The sequence below is a fragment of the Phocoena sinus genome, chromosome 8 (assembly GCF_008692025.1).
Source record: "Phocoena sinus isolate mPhoSin1 chromosome 8, mPhoSin1.pri, whole genome shotgun sequence".
NCBI classification, from domain to species: Eukaryota; Metazoa; Chordata; class Mammalia; order Artiodactyla; family Phocoenidae; genus Phocoena; species Phocoena sinus.
The window spans coordinates 26,687,984-26,712,216 of NC_045770.1; the positions used below are offsets into that span (position 1 = coordinate 26,687,984).

At 37.0% G+C, this 24,233-nt stretch overlaps 1 protein-coding gene across 5 annotated transcripts in view; it reads right to left on the reverse strand.

The window, feature by feature from the left end:
- Positions 1-24,233, reverse strand: part of GRIA4 (glutamate ionotropic receptor AMPA type subunit 4) — a 520,825-nt gene that overhangs the window by 87,679 nt on the left and 408,913 nt on the right. For all 5 annotated transcript variants that reach the window (XR_004351085.1, XM_032640086.1, XM_032640084.1 and 2 more), the window contains one exon: positions 2,777-2,935. Coding sequence is in view for 4 of the 5 variants with exons in the window: in XM_032640086.1 (XP_032495977.1) it covers positions 2,777-2,935 (159 nt within the window). In the remaining variant the exon portion in view is untranslated. The remainder of the gene's footprint in view (positions 1-2,776; positions 2,936-24,233) is intronic.

A 24,233-nucleotide genomic window follows, 5' to 3' on the forward strand; every position in this document is an offset into this window, starting at 1 on the left:
ACTTGCTGTGTTTTAAAAAGTCCATTCATTTTTATGAAACAAGTGAACTAGAAAAGAGAACAGATATTGTATAGAGTGGAGCAGAGAAAAGCAGACATTCAGCCAGAGTGGCAAAATTTTGACGGGTCATAGAGCTGATAGACGGAAAGAAGCAGTAGTTTAAACTGGTTTTACCATTTTAAAGGATTTCATTCTTTTCCATGTGTCTTATTGTGCTGAAGTCCAAGAAACCATATTTATGGGCACGCATTTCTAGATGGTATCTAGAAATTCTTATTAAACATACTCTTCATTTTGGAGGAGAGTAAAACTAAGTCTTGACCTAGAGCTATTCACTGCTTTAACCAGTGATTAGAATGGTGGGATGAATTCTGTTTATCAACATTTGTATATAAAAATATAGAGTTTGGCAGAATCACAGCACAGTGGCAAGAATTTAGGTTTTGAGAACTAGGTGAATTCTAATTCTGCTATTCATAGTTTTATGGGAATATGTTGTACATTTTTCAGCTATGAAGCAGAACAAAATCAAACAAAATAATGACTATCTTCTGTGGTACTTGTAAGGATTGAATTTCATAGCATATCTGAGAGCTAGATACTGGCTAGGAATGGTGAAGACTACAAAGATGGCCCAAAAGATGGCTGTCTAGTGCTCCTCAGTACAAGAAAGCTGTGATGTGTCTTATGGAAAAAAATACATGTTAGATAAGCTTTGTTCAGGCTTGAGTTATACTGCTATTGGCCATGAATTCAATGTTAATTTATTGACAATGTTTTAAATAAGATATCTTTAAACAGAAACACAGATAAAACAAAGTGTTATGTGTTGATTGTTTGACAAAAATGTAGTGACCTAACCTTGTAATTTCCCCTAGGAGTAAGTGTTCAGTATTCACTCATTCAGTGTTCATGGCAACTTTATAGAATGGGACTACCATGAACAATAAGAACTGGCTCTATCTATTTATTAAATGGCCACTGGGTGCCTACTATTATGCTAAGAAAACTGTGAAAGATGAGAAAATTATATGTATTTATATATAAAACAAAGTGCCCAAAGCTTTGACATAGATAAGTCTGGTTGGAGATGATCAAATAGTAAACATTGTGATAGGCTAAAGGCAAGATAGGGAAGGACAAACGACACCAGTGTGTCCAGACAGGAGGACCACAGTGGACACATATTATTACATATTATCACTGAAATGAAAAAGTCACAAGGTGCTGCAAAACACTGCCAAGAAGTTTGAAGCCCATTCTACATACTAAAACTGTAAGGGTAACAAGAACTTGAAGAGATGGTTTACAGAAAAAATGCTGAGATAAATATGGCTGAGAAAAAGATGTGAGGAAGGAAGAAATACAAATAGAGAAGAGAAGGGCAAGGGAGTCTCTACATACATTGATGACAGAATGAGGGGAATATGCTGTAAAGCAAACTGTCCCAATGAGTTTAGCAGGAAGCTTTACACTTTTCTCCGTGTGTATTAATACTTGATATAATTGAGCTTTTGGGATGATTCTTCTCTGAACCAGCTTGAAGGCAAAAAGACTAAAAGACTTCTCAAGTTTCTTTTAATCCTGAAGGTAGTTTACATCTTGAAAATTTTTTGGTTTTTTAATATGCTTTCATATGTTTTATCTAAGCGTGAGAAGTGGTGTAATATAGTGGACAATGCACTTGTCTAAGACTCAGGGAACCCATGACTTGGTCCTGGGCATTCCACAAACCTGGTCCTTGACTCAGGGACAGCCAATTAACATACCATTTAATATCTTGTATTTATTAATCTGTAAAATCAGAGGGTTGGACTACAGTGTTTGAGCATAGTGGATACTCAATAAATGCTTTCTTTTGAAATTCCATGCTTCTGTAGAGTAGTGAAAATGTTATGACTAGCCAAATTCCTATATTACAGAGAAGAAACTGACATGGATAGTAGAGAAAGTTTTATAATTAGGAAATGGAAGAACTGACTTGCTCTACCCCTAGATCATAGTTTTCTAGGCTAGAATTTCCAAATTATATTTGAAAACTTTTTACTAGAATACACAGTGAGAGATTAGTAAAAGTTGTTGAAATGATGATTCCTTTTTATGTAGGAATTCAAAACCATGTAGGAGTTGAAGTTTAAGAAACATTATGCCATTATTTACATGATATCTAAGGAAGTCATCTATCTCTTCAGGAGAGAAAAAAATGTGCTTATGATCAGAAATTTACCAGCTTCCTTTGTAGATACCAATAACATATTTCTGCAAGGTCTGTCACATAAAATTTAAAAATCTGACATTTTACTGTTAACTTGAAAGAGAAATTTTGCAGAAGCTTATACAGTTTACATTTCTACCAATTTCCCAATTTCCCTACTCATTGTAAATCACTTTGCAAATATATTTTTATCTGGGTGGAATAGCTACCAGTGGTTGTTCACATTTGAAATATTTAGTTAACAAAATTTTTAAAAAAAACATACAATTTCTTCACGGAAATTCATACACAAAGTAATCATAAAATAATATAACAACATAATATTATATATAATATAATATAGTAAACTACTTGAACTAATGTCTAACAACTCCTCTCTTAAATATAGAAATTTAGAAGTTATTAAGGGCTGTGTGACAAATAGTGACAAAATATTTCTTCCCTATGCCACATTGTGTCTGGCAAAATATTACTAGGAAAACTGCATAATGAACTTTCTACCTTAAATTTTAAAAAATACTAAAAATTCTAAAAATAAATAAGATAAAAACAAACAAATACCTTTGGAGGTGTCTCAGATCCTGGATATTCTCTCTGATCCAGTTTCTTCCAGCGATCCATTAATTTGGTTACCATAGGTGTATTAAAATCTACTAACTGGAATCCTGTAACATTGGCTCCACCATGTATAAACCTCTCAAGAGAAATATCCTTGAATCCCTATAAAAATCAATATGACAGTTTGTTTAGTTTATTATTATACATTTTGGCTCTTCAATGGTAACATAAATTGGTAATCAATATGATTTCTAATAAAATGATGGCTAGAAACAGATGGAAGATCCAATTTAGCTGTTAAATTCTGTCATTCAAAGTTTAATACATGACACCACATCAACAAAAGAAAAGACAAAGGTCACATGATCATCTCAATAGATACAGAGAAAGCATTTGACAAAATTCACCATCCACTCATGATAAAAATTCTCACCAAAGTGGGTATAGAGGATACATATATCAACATAATAAAAGCAATTTATGACAAACCCACAGCCAACATAATACTCAATGGTGAAAAGCTGAAAGCCTTCTTGCTAAAACCTGGAGCAAGACAAGGATGCTCACTCTCACCACTTCTATTTAACATAGTATTGGAAGTCCTAGCCACAACAATCAGAGAAGAAAAAGAAATAAAATATATCCAAATTGGTAGGGAAGAGGTAAAATTGTCATTATATGCAGATGACATGATACTATATACAGAAAATCCTAAAAACTCCACATAAAAACTACTAGAACTGATAAAGGATTCAGCAAGGTAGAAGGATGCAAGATTAACACACAGAAATCTGTTGCATTTCTTTACACTAACAATAGATATCTGAAAGCAAAAGTGTAAAAAATAAACTTTCAAAATCACATCAAAAAAAATTAAAATACCTAGGCATAAACAACTTGACCTCAGAGGTGAAAGACTTATATCCTAAGAACTATAAAACAATGATAAAGGAAATTGAAGATGATTCAAAGAAATGGAAGGCTATCCCATGCTCTTGGATTGGAAGAATTAACATTGTTAAAATGGCCATACTATCTAAAGTACATACAGATTTAATGTGATGCTTATCAAATTAGCCATGCCATTTTTCATAGAACTAGAATGAATAATCCTAAAATTCATATGGAACCACAAAAGACCCATAACTGAAAAGCAATCTTGAAGAAAAAGAACAATGGTGGAGGCATAACCCTCACAGATTTCAGATAGTACTACAAAGCTACAGTAACCAAAACAGCGTGGTCTTGGCACAAAAACAGACATATGGATCAATGGAACATAATAGAGAGCCCAGAAAAAAACCCACACACCTACAGTCAGTTAATCTTTTACAAAGGAGGCAAGAATATACAATGGAGAAAAGACAGTCTCTTCAGCAAGTAGTTTTGAAAAAGCTGGACAGCTGCATATAAATCAATGAAGTTAGTATATCCCCACACACCATACACAAAAATAAATTCAGAATGGCTTAAAGACTTAAATATGAGAAATGATCCCATAAAGCTCCTAGAAGAGAACATAGGCAAAACAATCTCTGACATAAATTGAACAATGTTTCATAGGTCTCCCAAGGCAAAGTAAATAAAACCAAAAGTAAACAAATTGGACCTAATCAAACTTAAAAGCTTTTGCACAGTAAAGGAAATCATAAATAAGATGAAAAGACAACCTACAGAATGGGACAAAGTATTTGCAAATGATGCAACCAACAAGGACTTAATTTCCAAAATATACAAACAGCTCATACAGCTTAATAGCAAAAAACCCACAAACAACCCAATCAAAAAATGGGCAGAAGACCTAAACAAACATAATAGACATGTTTCCAAAGAAGATATACAGATGGCCAAAAGGCACATGAAAAAATGCTCAACATTGTTAATTATTAGAGAAATGCAAATCAAAATCACAATGAGGTATCACCTCACACAAATCAGAATGGCCATCTTCAAAAAGTACAAATAATACATGCTAGAAAGGGTGTGGAGAAAAAGGAACCCTCTTACGCTGTTGGTGGGAATGTAAATTGGTGTAGCCACTATGGAGAACAGTATGGAGGTTCCTTAAAAACTAAAAACAGAGTTACCGTATGATCCAGCAATTCTACTCTGGGACATATATCTAGAGAAAACTCTAATTTGAAGACATTTGCACCCAAGTGTTCATAGTAGCTCTATTTACAGTAGCCAAGACTGGAAGCAACCTAAGTGTCCATCAACAGATGAATGGATAAAGATGTGGTAAATATATACTATGGAATATTACTGAACCATAAAAAGAATGAATGCATGCAGCAACATGGATAGACCCAGAGATTATCATATTAAGTGAAGTAAGTCAGATGGAGAAGGACAAATATCATATGATATCAGTTATATGTGGAATCTGAAAAAATGCTACAAATGAACTTATTTACAAAACAGACTCAACAGACATAGAAAATAAACTTATGGTTACCAAAGGGGAAGGGGTGTGAGGGATAGATTAAGAGTTTGGGATTAACAGATACACACTATTACATATAAAATAGATAAACAACAAGAGCCTACCATATAGCATAGGGAACTCTATTCAATATTTTGCAATAATCTATAATGGAAAAAATCTGAAAAAAAAATATACACACATATGTGTGTGTGTATATAACTGAATCACTTTGCTCTATACCTGAAACTAACATATTACAAATAAGCTATATTTCAATAAAAAATCTAATACCTGAGAAAAGGATATAAGTATTTCTAGTTCAGTTCAACTCAATTTAACAAGTATTTCTGAAATGCCTCTGAGTGCCTTTTATGAAGCATGGAGGAGGATATAGGAGATGAATGAAAACATCAAAAAGTCTTCTGTTGAGAATATAATTGCCCCCTGATATAGATAAGCAGATATGTGTCTTATGTGAAAATGCCATCTTATATCCAAGGTATAATGGTACCCTGAGTTTGTAATGGGTAACACCTTTTAGGGAGGTTCAGTTTAATTACAAAGTGGTTTTAAAGCAGACAGAAATGGCGACTTGAACTAGAGAGGGTGAAAGCTTTGATTACATCAGTCACTACAACCCTCGTAGTCCTGGGAAATGGCAGTGGACAAGAAGAGAGCAAATAGGCCATTCATGTGTGATAGGGAAAAATATGGGGCCCACCAGGTGGAGTGAGGAAGGTGGCAGGAAAGGGTGTCATCTCACTTGGCCCAGAAGTAGTTATCTGAGTTTAAAAAATTCTGGAAAGTTATTTATTTTCTAACAGTATCTTTCTATCATCTATCTATCTATCTATCTATCTCACTATCATCTATCTTCCATATAGTTTATTTTAGAACAGGCCCTCTTTTTTCCATTAAGAATTTAAGGTACATTACAAAAATACACACCCAATTTTGTAAACAAATAAACAATTACAGGAAGAAGGCAAAAAGTGTATTACAGAAGTGAATTCATAAAACCAAATATATTAGCTCTGAGAAAAGTAAACCACACACACACACACACACACACACACACACACACACACACACACGAGTTTGAAGGATCTGTGCTTTCTTTCTTTTCTGTTCCCTCTTAGTATTTAGGAAACTTTCTTTTGAAAATGTGAATTTGATTCAGTCATGTTGAGAAAACTAAGGGAAAGTGTTTTGTCTATCTATCTATCTATCTATCTATCTATCTATCTATCTATCTATCTATCTACCTACCTACCTACCTATCTATTTATTTATTTATTTATTGGTCAAAGTAAAATATGCAGCAGTGACCCTACAGTATAGTAAGATTCAGGGAGAAGAGGAAGACCTAGTGTTACCTATCCTCCTGCATATGTCTCAGCCATGATTTTGGAAACTTCTTTGTATTTTATTTTAATAACAAAGGAGACTGTCTTACTAGTCAATATATGCAAGTTACTTTCTGGCTATCTAAAAAGAAATAGACCAGTCTATTGGCAACTAAGGAAGTTGCTATAGAAAGACCCAGGAGTGTGTATTCATAGTTAATATTGCTGCTGGGCTTATTAGGTACCAGGCACTGTGCTAAGCATATTTCACAGATTTTCAATCTAGTTTAGTTCTCATAACAAACTTATGAGATAGATCTTATTATTAGCCTTATCTTACAAATAAGGAAACTGAGAATCATGGAGATCTATTCAAAATCTCCCAGCAAATACATATTAGAACCAAAAGACTCTTAAATTTGTGTTTTTAACCCCATGGTCTTGTGTATTATTACACAAATATGAGTTTTCAATTTTGGTATTTATCATATCCATAGGAGAGGCAGGGAGAAAGTGTAGAAAACAACCCAGGCTTTGAATCCCACTTCTGTAACTTTCTAACCTTAGGTTTCCCACATGCAAAATAAGAATGATAATGCTAAAGCAGCTAGCATCCGGTTTAAATTCAGTAAATAATAGATATTATTAATTAATTCATTCAACAAATATTTATTGCATGCTTATTATATGCTAGCTAATTTGACAGTTCATCAGTAATATTCTCATTTCACTGGGAAAGAAACTAGACACCAGAAATTAAATCCATGTTTTTGAAATTGGAAAAACACTGTCTATCAATTTCTAGCTAGTACAATGTCAGTTGAACATTTGTTTGTTTCTATGAGAAGATAAGGCAGACAGAGGCAGGAAAATAATTTCTATTTTCTAAAAGACACAGTGATTCAACTACTGCATTAGCTGCTAATTGATGACATTTTATTTTATTTTAGCAGTGGCTGAAATAAAAGGCCTGCCAAGTTTTCTTTGATAGAGTTATCCCACAGCTGCAATACACACAGGCAAAAAACTGCAGCCTTCAGAAAAGTCATCTGATGTAAAGTCTAACTGATAAATAACAGTTCACATCTCTCTGATTCCATTCTGCTGCTATGCTGAAGGTAAAGGTGAAAATATTACCACATCTGATTACAAGCTCCTTTTAGTTATGATCTGAAAGAATGGTGGGTGGCTCAGTTAATTTTAGCTATGTCTGAGTATAGGCAATCATTTTTCCTTCATATATTTTAAAATAATTTTATACAGCAAATTGATAGGATCTAGATTGTGAAGCAGTTTTCTTGGAAACGGTTACTTTGGTGACTGTTTAGATTTCAGTTTTTACCCAGAGAATATTGTGGAACTGAAAGTTCTGAGAAACACTGTAATAAAATTGTAACTCTACAGTCCTGGGGCAGTGAGGGGAGGTGGTCAGTGGTTAAGTAACTAAGTAAATAATGTCCCAGAGGCAGAGGGGAAACCAGGGTAAAGGCCTTCGGCTTGTTGAAATGGGCTATTCAACAATGCTTGCATTTCACAATGGTCAGTGACATCCTAAGAAAATATTAATTTCCAACTTGGTTTTCCTTTTAATTTTCACTTAGAGTTCATACATCCTCTGGGAATAAGGGGGAAAGTGAAATTAATAAATTATAGAACTTCAGATATCTTGATGATTACTGACGTAAATCTATATACATCCATCACATCATAGGTATTTTATAAATACTTATTTTATGTTTTTTCTAATTAAGATAACATTTCTGCTGTTTTGAATTTCAGGTTCACAGGTTGACTAAATCATACTGAGACAGCTCGGGTGCAGTTAAAAAGAAGGAACCTTAAATAGAATGGGAAAGATTCTGTCCCAACACCTTTTAAAAATTAGGTTAGGGCTTCCCTGGTGGCGCAGTGGTTTAGAGTCCGCCTGCCGATGCAGGGGACACGGGTTCGTGCCGCAGTCCGGGAAGATCCCACACAACGCGGAGCGGCTGCGCCCGTAAGCAATGGCCGCTGAGCCTGAGCGTCCGGAGCCTGTTGCTCTGCAATGGGAGAGACCACAACAGTGAGAGGCCCACATACCGCAAAAAAGCAAAAAAACAAAAATTAGGTTAAAAATTGACTTAAAGGATGCAGTTTTGATGATCATGTAGATAGATGGTGGAGTCAGACATGCTCAATGCAAAAAAGTTGAAAAATATAGGAAGCACCAAGCAAAAAGTAAAATAATGTCTCCAAATTAATGGAATCTTTAACTAGGGTCATTGCACTTGAGTAAAAACTTGCTAGACTCCAAATTTCAAAAATTGAGTTTTAGTCTCCATTCTTACTAACCAGACACCTAAATGTGGACGTCACTTTCCTCTCTGTATATTAATTTCCTTACGTTCTAAATGAAGCATGAATGGTGTGTGCATGTGTGTGTCTGTGTGTGGTGGTGTGGAATAGGTAAGGAATAGATTCTGTTAATTTTTAATGATATAACCTGAACATTCTATAATTTTATACTACTTTATGACAGAGCCAGGTGTTTTCCTAGATGTGATAGTAAATTTTAAATGATAGTAAGATTTTAAGAATGTGCCTTGAAGGAAATTGCCTTGGAACAAACATCAACAGTTCCTTATTGCTACTGTTGGCCATATTTAAATAATCTGACTGCTGGAGGAGAGATGAAGAATGCTCTGAATATAAATACAGAGAATGTTTGTAAGGTCAAATTTCCCCTTAAGGGTGGTATAGGAAATGCTTAAATTAATGGTCACTTTGTGGCTATATAACTTATTTACTAATCTTGAGTTTATTTATTTATTTGAATTTATTTATTCTTTGCAACTAGATAGCACAGAGCTTCAATCTTGATTTTGAGACTTAGATGTGTGTGATCTTGGGTAAATTATACTGAACCCCATTTTCTGATCTATGTTTATTCTGAGGATTAATTCAAAAAATTATAGCAACAAAATAAATGCAGTGACATAAGCTGGGTGCTGGAGGATAAAAAGCCATTCAACACATAAAGAGTAAGGATAATGGCCCTTTTTACAAGGTCAAAAAAGACATTGTTCCTGCCCTTAATGATCTTGTGAGGTGCTGATGTTTCATTTGCCGCTAGGCTACAGGAAGCTGGACAATACCTGGCACAGAGGAAGTATAAAATAATGATTTCATAAAGGAAAACAATGAATGCATTCTGTACTATTAGTGTACAGGGTGATTTGTGAACCCAGAAGAGTGGCTATCTGATTAACTATCTGACAGCTTTCTAAAAGAAGTAACTGTTAATTAAGACTGGGTGGGGTAAGTGCCTCCTGGTGTAGAAAACAGCATAAGCTAAAGCTGCAAACATAAAAGCAACATTAGGTCTGGGAATTAATTTGATTTTAGGAAGGGACACATATAGGGTGGAGTGGGAGAGAGGCTTTTGGGTTAAGCAGGGATAAATCTTAAAGAGCTTTGTACATTAAGGTAAGTAGTGTAATACTTTATCCTAAAGGATTTTGGTAGTGTGGTACTTAGATTTAGAATGCTTACTCTGATAGGAGATGGTAACAATGGGTGCAATTGCAGTATGTCATTTTGAGAGAAATGCAAGAAGTCAGTGGCAGGATGAGATGGAAGCAGGTAGAGTTGGAAAGACCAAGGGGTCTTTCCCTTTTATGAAGAGCATGAATTATTTTACTGAATTTGCAGCCTGGAGCCAATGAAAATAATTTAAGCAGGGGAATGAAATAATCATACATGTCTTTGAAAAATAACAGGAAGCAAAGTGAACAAATGACTGGAAAAGAGAAAGTGCAAGGGCAAAGTAGGCAAGTAATTTTCTTATTTAAATCTGAAAAACAGACTACATTGAACAACCAGATAGACAGTTTTCCTGTATCTAATTTTCTTTGAAATTTCTAGAACAGAGCTTAATTGATTGAGATACCATATGCTTTCACCAGTACCTCTAGATGTGTAAATAAAACATACATATATCCACATATTTTGGGCACCCTAGCCCTGGGGTCCAACAATGGGAAGATGAATCCCCTTAGCTGATTTGGAAACCAGTGGCACTAACAGTAGGGTTGTAAGAAACATAGACTGCTCATGAAGAACACAAACACACTTGCTTACCTGTGGGAACAAGGAAGAAGAAGCAAATTAAAACACCCTGGGACTCTGGCCAGTTACCCATGACTGCCCCAGCATGTGCCCTGGTCTACAGTGAACACCTCCTCCAGCTTCTCTTGCTCCAGCCACTCCCAACTAGGGCAAAGACTACCATAGCTGAGGAGAGTGCACAATTGGTGGGGATGGAGTTGGCATGGCATCTGAAAGGGGCAAATGTGGCCATTACTGGTGTTTGTGAAGGTGGCAGATCAGGAGCAATATGGAACTCTGACTGGTGTGCCAATGCTGTCCTAACACATGTGCCAGCCCCCACCTGGTACCTATTCTGGTCCCTCTTCTCCAGCACTGCTCCCCTCTGGGGCAAAAGTGCCATTATTGGGAGTGAGGAGGGCACACACTTAGAGGAAATGGAACCAGCTCTGACCCGAACCTTGGGGCATCTGCTCCAGCAACTTGGGACCCAACACCACTCATGATACGGCAGTGATAGCCACTAAGCATCGGAGAAGCCCCAGATCACACTTGGTTCTGGATGAAGTCTCTCCATCATCAGCACCATCTCCTGTCAAAGTGATAGCTGCCAGTACATTCTGGCATGGGGAAAACATGAAACATTATCACTTCAGATCCAGACCTCCCACGAAAGCCACCAGGCACATGTAGACTGCATTGAGATGTTCCCACACAAGGACACCCCTTGAAAATCAGGATGGGTTGCTGTGTCACCCAATTTTATAGAGAAAGAGAAAATTAAGCAAGATGAGAAGGAAGAGGAATTTGTTCCAAATGGAACAATAAGAAAAAACCCTGAAAAAACAACTAATAGAACAGAGATAATTTACCAGATGAAGAGTTCAAAGCATTAGTGATAAAAATGGTAATGGAACATGGGAAAAGAATAGATGAACACAATGAGAATTTAAACAAAGAACTAAAAAATATAAAAAAGAACCATTCAGAGCTGAAGAATACAATAACTGAAATGAAAAATAGAAGGAACCAGAAGGAGAAGAGAGAGAGAAAATGATTGCAAATATATTTTATAATATTGTGGCTGAAAACTTCCTGAATCTGAAGAAGGAAACAGATATCCAGGTACAGGAAGCACAGAGCATCATAAACAAGATGAACCACACAAGGACATATTATAATTAAAATGGCAAAATCTAAAGAGAGAACTTTAAAGGCATCAAGAGAAAAACAAAGAGTCACATAAAAGGGAACCTCCAAAAGGCTATCAGCTGATTTTTCTGCAGAAACTTTGCAGTCAGGAAGGCAGAATCATGATATATTTAAAGTGCTAAATAGGGAAAAACCTACAGCCTACAATACTCAAACTGGCAAGATTATCATTCAGAATTAAAAGAGAGCTAAAGAAGTTATCAGACAAGCAAGAACTAAAAGAGTTCATCAATACCAAATCAACCTTACAGGAAGTGTTAAAGGGGCATAAGTGGAAAAGAAAAGGCTACAACAAGAAGAACTTATAGGAAAAAAAATCCCACTAGTAAAGAAAAATATATAGTAAACGCTGTGGATTAACCACTTAAATAAGCTAGTATAATGGTTAAAAGACAAAAAAAAGGAAAATCAACTACAACAAATAGTGAAGAAATAGATATGAAGATGTAAAATATGACATCTAAAACACAAAATGTGGGGGAGGGGAGTAAAAAAGTAGATGGTTTATAACATGTTTGAACATAAGTGACTATCAGTTCAAAACAAATAGATATAGTTAGAGGTCAGCATTTATGAACTTGATGGCAACCAAAAATCAAAAATCTACAACAGATACACAAAAGCTAGAGAGAACCAAACACTAGCATACCACAAAAGAAAATCATCAAACCACAAGGGAAGAAACTAAAAGAAAAGAACAGAGAACTACAAAACAAGCAGAAAACAAGTAACAAAATGGCAATAAGTACATACCTATCAATACTCACTTTGAATGTCAATGGACAAAATACTACAATCAAAAGACTTAGGATGGCTGATAAAAGAACAAGACCCATCTATATGCTGCCTATAAGAGACACACTTCAGATCTAAAGACACACAGACTGAAAGTGAGGGGATGGAAAATATATTCATGAAATGACAAATAAAGCTGGAGTAGCAATATTCATGTCAGACAAATCAGAGTTTCCAAAAAAGTCTATACCAAAAGACAAAGAAGGATATGATATAATGATACAAGGATTGATACAAGAAGAGGATATAACAATCATTAACATACACACACCTAAAATAGGAGCAACTAAATATATAAAGCAACTACTAACAGGCATAAAGGAAGAAATCAACAATAGTACAAAAACAGTAGGGAACTTTAACACCCAACTTACATCAATAGACAAGTCATCCAGACAGAAAATCACTAGTGCAACAGAGATTGTAAAATAAACAATAGACCAGTTGGACTTAATAGATATCAATAGGACATTCCATACCAAAGCAGAATAACACACATTCTTCTCAAGTGTACACAGAATGTTCTACAGAATAGATGACATGCTAGGCCACAAAACAATCCTCAACAAATTTAAAAGAATAGAAATTATATTAAGCATTTTTTCTGACCATAGCAGTATGAAACTAGTTATCAATTACAGGAAGAAAAATGGAAAAGACACAAACAAATGTTGAATAAATAATATGTTACTAAAAACAAATGTGTCAATGAAGAATTCAAAGAGGAAACCAGAAAATACCTTGAGACAAATGAAAATAAAAATACAAATTTCCAAAAACAATGGGATGCAGTGAAAGCAGTTCTAAGAGGGAAGTTTCTTTTAATTGTTAATATTTTTTAATTTTTATTTTTCAAAAATTTTTATTTTTTTAAATTTTAATTTAAAACTATTTTTATTTTTTAAATATATAGTTGATTTACAATGTATAGTTGATTTACAATGTTGTGTTAGTTTCAGGTGTACAGTAAAGTAAATCTGTTATACACATATCCACTCTGTTGTAGAATCTTTTCCCATATAGGCTATTACACAGTATTGAGTAGAGTTCCCTGTGCTGTACAGTAGGTCCTTATTAGTCATCTATTTTATATATAGTAGTGTGTATATGTCAATCCCAATCTTCCAATTTATCCTGCCCCCCTTTACCCCCTGGTAAAAATCAGTTTATTTTCTATATCTGTAACTCTATTTCTGTTTTGTAGATAAGTTCATTTAGAGCCTTTTTTTAAGATTCCACATATAAACGATATATGATATTTGTCTTTCTCTGCCTGACTTACTTCACTCAAAATGACAATCTCTAGGTCCATCCACATGCTGCAAATGGCATTATTTTGTTCTTTTTATATAGCTGAGTAATATTCCACTGTATATATGTACCACATCATCTTAATCCATTCCTCTGTTGGTGGACATTTAGGTTGCTTCTATATCTTGGCTATTGTAAATAGCACTGCAGTGAACACTGGGGTGCATTTAACTTTTTGAATTATGGTTTTCTTCAGATATAGGCCAAGGAGTGAGTTGCTGGATCATATGGTAGCTCTATTTTTAGTTTTTTAAGGAACCTCCATACTGTTTCCGTAGTGGCTGTACCAGTTTACATTTCCACCAATGGCATAGGAGGGTTCCCTTTTCTCCACACCCTCTCCAAATTTATTGTTTGTAGACTTTTTGATGATGGCCATTCTGACTGGTGTGAGGTGATACCTCACTGTGATTTTGATTTGTCCTTCTCTAATAATTAATGATATTGAGCATTTTTTCATGTGCTTTTTAACCATCTGCATGTCTTCTTTGGGGGAAAATGTCTATTTAGATCTTCCAACCATTTTTTGATTGGGTTGTTGGTCTTTTTGATATTGAGCTATATGAGCTGTTTGTATATTTTGGAGATTAATCCCTTGTTGGGTGCTTCGTTTACAAATATTTTTTCCAATTCTGAGGGTTGTCTTTTCATTTTGTTTATGGTTTCTTTGCTGTGCAAAACGTTTAAGTTTTATTAGGTCCCATTTGTTTATTTTGTTTTTGTTTTCATTACTATAGGAGGTGGATCAAAAAAAAAAACCTTCCTGCGATTTATGTCAAAGAGTGTTCTGCCTATGTTTTCCTCTAAGAGTTCTATAGTATCTTGCATAACATATATGCCTTTAATCCATTTTGAGTTGATTTGCTTTTGTGTGGTGTTAGGGTGTGTTCTAATTTCGTTCTTTTATGGCTGTCCAGTTTTCCCAGCACCACTTATTGAAGAGGCTGTCTTTTCTTCACTGTATATTCTTGACTCTTTTGTCATAGATTAGGTGACCATAAGTGTGTGGGTTTATCTCTGGACTTTCTATCCTGTTCCATTGATCTATATTTCTTTTTTTGTGCCAGTACCATACTGTCTTGATCACTCTGGTTTGTAGTACAGTCTGAAGTCAGGGAGCCAGATTCCTTCAGCTCTGTTTTTCTTTCTCAAGATTGCTTTGGCTATTCCAGGTCTTTCATGCTTCCATACAGATTGTAAATTTTTTTGTTCTAGTTCTGTGAAAAATGCCATTGGTAATTTGATAGGGATTGCATTGAATCTGTAGATTGCTTTGGGTAGTATAGTCATTTTGAAAATATTGATTCTTCCATTCAAGAACAGGGTATATCTCTCAATCTGTTTGTGCCATCTCTTATTTCTTTCATCAGTATCTTATAGTTTTCTGAGTACAGGTCTTTTTCTTCCTTAGGTAGGTTTATTCCTAGGTATTTTCTTTTTTATGCGATGGTAAATGGGGTTGTTTCCTTACTTTCTATTTCTGAACTTTCGTTGCTAGTGTATAGGGATACAAGAGATATCTGTGCATTAATTTTGTATCCTGCAACTTTACCAAATTCATTGATGAGCTCTAGTAGATTTCTGGTTGCATCTTTAAGTTTTTCTACTAATAGTATCATGTTTTCTGCAAACAATGACAGTTTTACTATTTCTTTTCCAATTTGAATATCTTTTATTTCTTTTTCTTCTCTGATTGCTATGGCTAGGACTTCCAAAAATATACTGAATAAAAGTGGTGAGAGTGGAAATCCTTGTCTTGTTCCTGATCTTAGAGGAAATACTTTCAGTGTTTCACCATTGAGAATGATGTTTCCTGTGGATTTGTCATATATGGTCATCTCTGCCCACTTTTTGGAGAATGTTTATCATAAATGGGTTTTGAATTTTGTTGAAAGCTTTTTCTGTATCTGTTGAGATGATCATATGGTTTTTATTCTTCAATTTGTTGATGTGGTGTTTCACATGGATTGATATGTGGATATTGAAAAATCCTTGTATCCCTGATTTAAATCCCACTTGATCATGGTGTATGATCTTCTTGATGTGTTGATGGATTCTGTTTGCTAACATTTTGTTGAGGATTTTTGTATCTATGTTCATCAGTGATATTGGCCTGTAGTATTCTTTCTTTGTGACCTCTTTGTCTCATCTTGGTATCAGGGTGATGGTGGCTACATAGAATGAGTTTGGGAGTGTTCCTCCCTCTACAATATTTTGGAAGAGTTTGAAGATACGTGATATCTCCTCTCTAAATGTTTGATAGTATTCATCGTGGGCTTTTACTTGTTGGAAGACTTTTTTTTTTTTTTGCGGTACATGGGCCTCTCACTGTTGTGGCCTCTCCCGTTGTGGAGCACAAGCTCTGGATGTGCAGGCTCAGCAGCCATGGGTCACGGGCCCAGCTGCTCCATGGCATGTGGGATCTTCCTGGACTGGGGCATGAACCCGTGTCCCCTGCATTGGCAGGTGGACTCTCAACCACTGCGCCACCAGGGAAGACCTGTTGGAAGATTTTTAATCACAGTCTCAACTTCAGTGCTTGTGATTGGCCTGGTTATATTTTCTATTTCTTCCTGGTTCAGTCTTGGAAGGTAGTGCTTTTCTAAGAATTTATCCATTTCTTCCAGGTTGTCCATTTTATTGGCATATAGTTGCTTGTAGTAATCTCTCACGATCATTTGTATTTCTGCTGTGTCAGTTGTTACTTCTTTTTTTTTTCATTTCTGATTCTATTGATTTGAGTCTTCTCCTTTTTCCTTGATTAGTCTGGCTAATGGTTTATCAATTTTGTTTATCTTCTCAAACAACAAGCTTTTAGTTTTATTGATCTTTGCTATTGTTTCCTTCATTTCTTTTTCATTTATTTCTGATCTGATCTTTATGATTTCTTTCCTTCTGCAAACTTTGGGCTGTTTTTTATTTTTTGTTCTTCTTTCTCCAATTGATTTATGTGTAAGGTTAGGTTGTTTATGTGAGATGTTTCTTGTTTCCTGAGGTAGGATTGTATTGCTATAAACTTCCTTCTTAGAACTGCTTTTGCTGCATCCTATAGGTTTTGTGTCGTCATGTTTTCATTTTCATTTGTTTCTAGGTATTTTTGATTTCCTCTTTGATTTCTTCAGTGATCTCTTGTTTATTTAGTAGTGTATTGTTTAGTCTCCTTGTGTTTGTATTTTTTACAGATTTTTTCCTGTAATTCATATCTAGTCTCATAGCGTTGTATCAGGAAAGATACTTTGTATGATTTTAATTTTCTTAAATTTACCAAGGCTTGATTTGTGACCTAAAATATGATCTATCCTGGAGAATGCTCCATCAGCACTTGAGAAAAATGTGTATTCTGTTTTATGTGGATGAAATGTCTTATAAATATCAATTAAGTCCATCTTGTTTAATGTGTCATTTAAAGCGTGTGTTTCCTTATTTATTTTCAGTTTGGATGATTGGTCCAGTGGTGGAAGTGGGGTGTTAAAGTCCTCTACTCTGATTGTGTTACTGTCGATTTCCCCTTTTATGGCTCTTAGCATTTGCCTTATGTATTGAGGTGCTCCTATATTGGGTGCATAAATATTTACAATTGTTTTATCTTCTTCTTGGATTGATTCCTTGGTCATTATGTAATGTTCTTCATTGTCTCTTGTAATAGTCTTTATTTTATTTTATTATTTTTATTTTTTGCGGTATGTGAGCCACTCACTGTTGTGGACTCTCCCGTTGCGGAGCACAGGCTCCAGATGCGCAGGCTCAGCAGCCATGGCTTACGGGCCTCACAGCTCTGCGGCATGTGGGATCTTCCTGGACCAGGGCATGAACCTGTGTCCCCTGCATTGGCAGGCGGACTCTCAACCACTGTGCCACCAGGGAAGCCCAATAGTCTTTATTTTAAAGTCTATTTTGTCTGATATGAGAATTGCTCCTCCAGCTTTCTTTTAATTTCCATTTGCATGGAATATCTTTTTCCATCCCCTCACTGTCAGGCTGTATGGGTCCCTAGGTATGAAGTGGGTCTGTTGTAGACAGCATATATATGCGTCTTGTTTTTGTATCCATTCAGCCAGTCTATGTCATTTCATTGGACCATTTAATCCATTTACATTTAAGGTAGCTATTGATATGTATGTTCCTATTCCCATTTTCTTAATTGTTTTGTGTTTGTTATTGTAGGTCTTTTCCTTCTTTTGTGTTTCTTGCCTAGAGAAGTTCCTTTAGCATTTGTTGTAAAGCTGGTTTGGTGGTGCTGAATTCTCATCACTTTTGCTTGTATGTAAAGTTTTAAACTTCTCCATCGAATCTGAATGAGATCCTTGCTGGGTAGAGTGATCTTGGTTGTAGGTTTTTCCCTTTCATCACTTTAAGTATGTCCTGCCACTTCCTTCTGGCTTGCAGAGTTTGTGCTGAAAGATCAGCTATTAACTTTATGGGTATTCCCTTGTATGTTATTTGTTTTATTTCCTTGCTGCTTTTCCATTTTTTTTTTTTTGCGTTACGTGGGCGTGGGCCTCTCATTGTTGTGGCCTCTCCCATTGCAGGGCACAGGCTCTGGACACGCAGGCTCAGCGGCCATGGCTCACAGGCCCAGCCGCTCCGTGGCATGTGGGATCCTCCCGGACGGGGGAACAAACCTACATCCCCTGCATCGGCAGGTGGACTCTCAACCGCTGTGCCACCAGGAAAGCCCCTTTGCTGCTTTTAACATTTTTTCTCTGTATTTAATTTTTGATAGTTTGATTAATATGGGTCTTGATGTGTTTCTCCTTGGATTTATCCTGTATGGGACTCTCTGTGCTTTTTGGACTTGATTAACTGTTTCCTTTCCCATATTAGGGAAGTTTTCATGTATAATCTCTTCAAATATTTTCTCAGTCCCTTTCTTTTTCTCTTCTTCTTTGAGACCCCTATAATTTTAATGTTGGTGCTTTCAATGTTGTCCCAGAGGTCTCTGAAACTGTCCTCAATTCTTTTTCCTTTATTCTTCTCTGTGGTAGTTATTTCCAGTATTTTACCTTCCCAGTCACTTATCTGTTCTTCTGTCTCAGTTATTCTGCTATTGATTTCGTCTAGAGAATTTTAAATTTCATTTATTTTGTTGTTCATCATTGTTTGTTTGCTCTTTAATTCTTCTTGGTCCTTGTTAAACATTTCTTGTATGTTCTCCATTCTATTTCCAAGATTTTGGATCATCTTTACTATCATTATTCTGAATTCTTTTTCAGGTAGACTGCCTATTTCCTCTTCATTTGTATGGTCTGGTGGGCTTTTCCTTACTTCTTCATCTGCTGTGTGTTTCTCTGTCTTCTCATTTTGGTTAACTTACTGTCTTTGGGGTCTCCTTTCCACAGGCTGCAGGTTTGTAATTCCCATTGTTTTTTGTGTCTGCCTCCAGTGACTAAGGTTGTTTCAGTGGTTTCCTGCTAGAGGGGACTGGTGCCTGTGTTCTGGTGGATGAGACTGGATCTTGTCTTTCTGGTGGGCAAGACCACGTCTGGTGGTGTGTTTTGACATGTCTGTGACATTATTATGATTTTTGGCAGCCTCTTTGCTAATGGGTGGGGTTGTGTTCCTCTCTTGCTAGTTGTGTGGCATGGGGTCTCCAGCACTGTAGCTTGCTGTTCCTTGAGTAGAGCTGGCTCTAGCCTTGAGATGGAGATCTCTGGGAGAGCTTTCTCCATTTTCTATTACTTGGTGCTGGGAATGTCCTGAATGCAGCTTTCCCACATCAGTGGCACAGACCTGACACCCAGCTGGAGCACCAAGACCCTGTCAACCATGCAGCTCAGAAGAAAAGGGAGGAAAAAAAGAAAGAAGGAAAAAAATAAAACAAAATAAATTTATTAAAATAATTTTTTTAATTTAAAAAGTTAAAAACGCATAAAAAAGAAGAAAGAAAGAAGAGAGCAACCACACAAATAAACAGATCCACCAATGATAACAAACCCTAAAAATTATACTGAAAAAAAAAAGGAAATGGACAGACAGAACCTTAGGACAAATGGTAAAAGCAAAGCTATACAGACAAAATCACACAGAGAAGCATACAAATTCACACTCACAAAAAGAGGAAAAGGAAAAAAAATCTATATATATTAAAAAAAGGAAGAGAGCAACCAAATCAATAAACAAATCTACCAATGATAATAAACTCTAAATACTAAACTACGATAAACATAAAACCAGAAACAAATTAGATGCAGAATGCAAACCCCAAATCTACAGCTGCTCCCAAAGTCCACCACCTGAATTTTGGGATGATTCATTGTCTATTCAGGTAACCAGTGATTCAGTGTACATCAAGTTGATTGTGGAGATTTAATCTGCTGCTCCTTAGGCTGCTGGGAGAAATTTCCCTTTCTCTTCTTTGTTTGCACAGCTCCTGGGGTTCAGCTTTGGATTTGGCCCCACCTCTCCATGGAGGTCACCTAAGGGTGTCTCTTCTTCACTTAGACAGGATGGGATTAAGGTAGCAGATGATTAGGGGGCTCTGGCTTAATCAGGCCAGGGGGAGGGAGGGGTATGGAATGCGAGGTGAACTTGAGGTGGTAGAGGCTGGTGTGATGTTGCAACAGCCTGAGGTGCGCTATGTGTTCTCCTGAGGAAGTTGTCCCTGGATCATGGGACCCTGGCAGTGGCGGGCTGCAGAGGCTCCCAGGAGGGGAGTTGTGGATAATGACCTGTGCTTGCACACAGGCTTCCTGTTGGCTGTGGCAACAGAGTTAACATTTCATGCCTGTGTCTGGTGTCTGCGCTGATAGCCATGGCTCATGCACATCTCTGGAGCTCGTTTAGGTGGTCATCTGAATCCCCTCTCCTAGTGCACCCCAAAACAATGGTTTCTTGCCTCTTAGGCAGTTCCAGACATTTTCACAGGCTCCCTTCCAGCTAGCTGTGCTGCACTAGCTCCTTTCAGGCTGTGTTCATGCAGCCAACCCCAGTCCTCTCCCTGGGATCTGACCTCCAACACCCAAGCCTCAGCTCCCAGCCCCCACCTGCCCTGGTGGGTGAGTACACAAGCCTCTCAGGCTGGTGAGTGCTGGTCAGCACTGATCCTCTGTGTGGGAATCTCTCCACTTTGCCCTGTGCACCCCTGTTGCTGCATTCTCCTCCATGGCTCTGAAGCTTTGCCCCTGCCCACGCCCTGTCTCTGCCAGTGAAGGGGCTTCCTAGTGTGTGGAAACTTTTCCTCCTTCACAGCTCTCTCCCAGAAGTGCAGGTCCCATCCTTATTCTTTTGGCTCTGTTTATTTCTTTTTCCTTTTGCCCTACCCAGGTACATGGCAAGTTTCTTGCCTTTTGGGAAGTCAGAGGTCTTCTGCCAACATTCAGTAGGTGTTCTATAGGAGTTGTTCCAGATGTAGATCTGTTTCTTATATATTTATGCAGAGGAAGATGATCTCCACATCTTACTCCTCTGCCATCTTGAAGGTCTCCCCGTTTATTAATTTTCTGTCTGAATGATCTATCCATGGGTGTAAGTGGGGTGTTGAAGTCCCTTACAATTATTGTGTTACTGTTGATTTTCCCTTTTATGACTGTTAGCATTTGTCTTTATATTGAGGTGGTCCTATGTTGGGTACATATATATTTACAATTGTTATGTCTTCTTGGATTGCTCCCTTGACGTGATGTCTTTCCTTGTCTCTTGTAACAGTCTTTATTTTAAAGTGTATTTTGTCTGATATGACTATTGTTACTCCAGTTTTCTTTTGATTTGCATGAAATGTCTTTTTCCATCTTCTCACTTGCAGTCTGTATTTGTCCCTAGGTCTGAAGTGGGTCTCTTGTAGACAGCATATATACGGGTTTGTTTTTGTATCCATTCAGCCAGTGTGCATCTTTTGGTTGGAGCATTTAATCCATTTACATTTAAGGTAATTATCATTATGTATGTTCTTATTGCCATTTTCTTAATTGTTTTGGGTTTGTTTTTGCTGGTCATTTCCTTCTCTTGTGTTTCCTGCCTAGAGAAGTTCCTTTAGCATTTGTTGTAAAACTGGTTTTGCGGTGCTGAATTCTCTTAGTTTCGTTTGTCTGTAAAGTTTTTTATTTCTCCATCGAATCTGAATGAGAGTCTTACTAGTTAGAGTATTCTTGGTTGTAGGTTCTCTTTTATCACTTTAAATATATCATGCCACTCCTTCTGGCCTGCAGAGTTTCTGCTGGATAATCAGCTGTCAACCTTATGAGGATTCCCTTGTATGTTATTTGTTGCTTTTCCATTGCTGCTTTTGATTTTTTCCTTTGTATTTAATTTTTGTTAGTTTGATTAATATGTATCTCAGTGTGTTTCTCCTTTGGCTTATCATAGATGGGATTCTCTGCACTTCCTCGACTTGGGTGACTATTTCCTTTCCCATGTTAGGGAAGTTTTTGAATATAATCTCTTCAAATGTTTTTTTCAGACCCTTTCTCTTCTTCTGAGACGTTTATAATTTGAATGTTTGTGCATTTAATGTTGTGCCAGAGGTCTCTAATACTGTCCTCATTTCTTTTCATTCTTTTTCTTTACTGTCTTCTGTGTCAGTGATTTCCACTATTCTGTCTTCCAGCTTCCTTATTCTTTCTGCTGCTTCAGTTATTCTGCCATTGCTTCCTTCTAGTGTATTTTTCATTTCAGTTAATATATTGTTCATCACTGTTTGTTTGTTCTTTAGTTCTTCGATGTCCTTCTTAAACATTTTTGTATCTTCTGGATCCATGCCTCCATTCTTTTTCTGAGATCTTGGGTCATCTTTCCTATTATTACTCTGAATTCTTTTTCATGTTTATTGCCTATCTCCTCTTCATTTAGTTGCTCTTGTAAGTTTTTGGATTGCTCCTTCGTCTGCAACATATTTCTTTGTTGTCTCTTTTTGTTTAACTTACTGTGTTTGTGGTTTCCTTTGCAGGGTTGTAGTTCCTCTTGATTCTGGTTTCTGTCCCCTGGTGGGTGAGTTTGGTCCAGAGCCTTGTGTAGGCTTCCTTTTGGGAGGGACTGGTGCCTGCGCTCTGGTGGGTGGAGATGGGTCTTGTCCCTCGGGTTGGCAGGGCTGTGTCAAGGGGTGTGTTTTGGCGTGTCTGTGAGCTTAGTATAACTTTAGGCAGTCTGTCTGCTGATTGGTGGGTTTCTGTCCTGTCTTGCTGGTTGTTTGGTCTGAGGGATCCAGCACTGTAACTTGCAGGCTATTGCATGGAGGTGGGTCTTGGTGCTAAGGTGAGGAATGGTGGGAGAGCTCACACATATTAATATTCTCTGGGGCCAGGAATTCTCTGGACATCCAGCAGCCAGGACTTGGCACCCTCACCACAGGGCTCAGGTTCAACCCCTGGTTGGGGAACCAAGACCCCACAAGCCACCCAACATGGCAAAAAAAAGAAAAGAAAACAAGCAAACAGAAAATAAGACAAACAATAAAAACAAAACCAACCAAACAAAAAAGAAACAAAAAAGTAAAGAAAACAAAAACCAGACACACAAAAAGACAATAAAGGAAAATAGAAAAAAATAGAAACAATAAAGAAACAAAAAACCAAAGCAACATCAAAGAAAAACAAAATATAAAATAAAAATAGAAAAATTAAAAATTTACTAAAAATTCTTTAAAAATAAAAAATAATAAAAAGAAATAAAACAACAAAACAAAACAAATTCCCTAGTGTCTCCACTATCAGTGTCCTTTCCCCCACTGTGAGCCACAGCCAACCCCTACTTCCCTATGAGGCCCTCTTGGTAAATCTCTGGATCTGCTGTGGGTACTGTGGGGGCAGCTCAGACTCTGACTTGGTCCAACTCCCATGTGTACATGCCCCCAAAGTCCACAGCTGCTAAAACAAGACTGGTCTCAGTTGTGGGAGCACTTGTTTTCCATTCAGATATTCCACAGATGGGGGGTTTACCAAGCTGATCACAGGTATTTAATCTGCATCTTGTGCAGCTGCATGGAGAGATTTCAGTTCCTCTTCCTTAGTCACATAGCCCCTGGGACTCAGCTTTGGTTTTGGCCCCTGTTTTGCATGTGGACCACCCTCAGGTGTCTGCTCCCCACCCAAGCAAGAGGGGGCGAAGGAAACAACTCACTGAGGTACTTTTGGTTGCTTAGGAGGAAGGGGCAAGAGGCAGTGACTGATGGGGGCAAGCATGCTTGCTTAGGGGGGTGAGGGATAAGGTGGCAATGACTAGGGATTGTGTGCTCACTCTGCTGGGATCCCCCTCTAGTGCCTGTGGACACAGGGGTTGGCACGAGGTGGTGACAGAGTGGGGCACACATGCTAACTCAGGCATGAGGGAGACAAGGTAGGAATGACTGAGG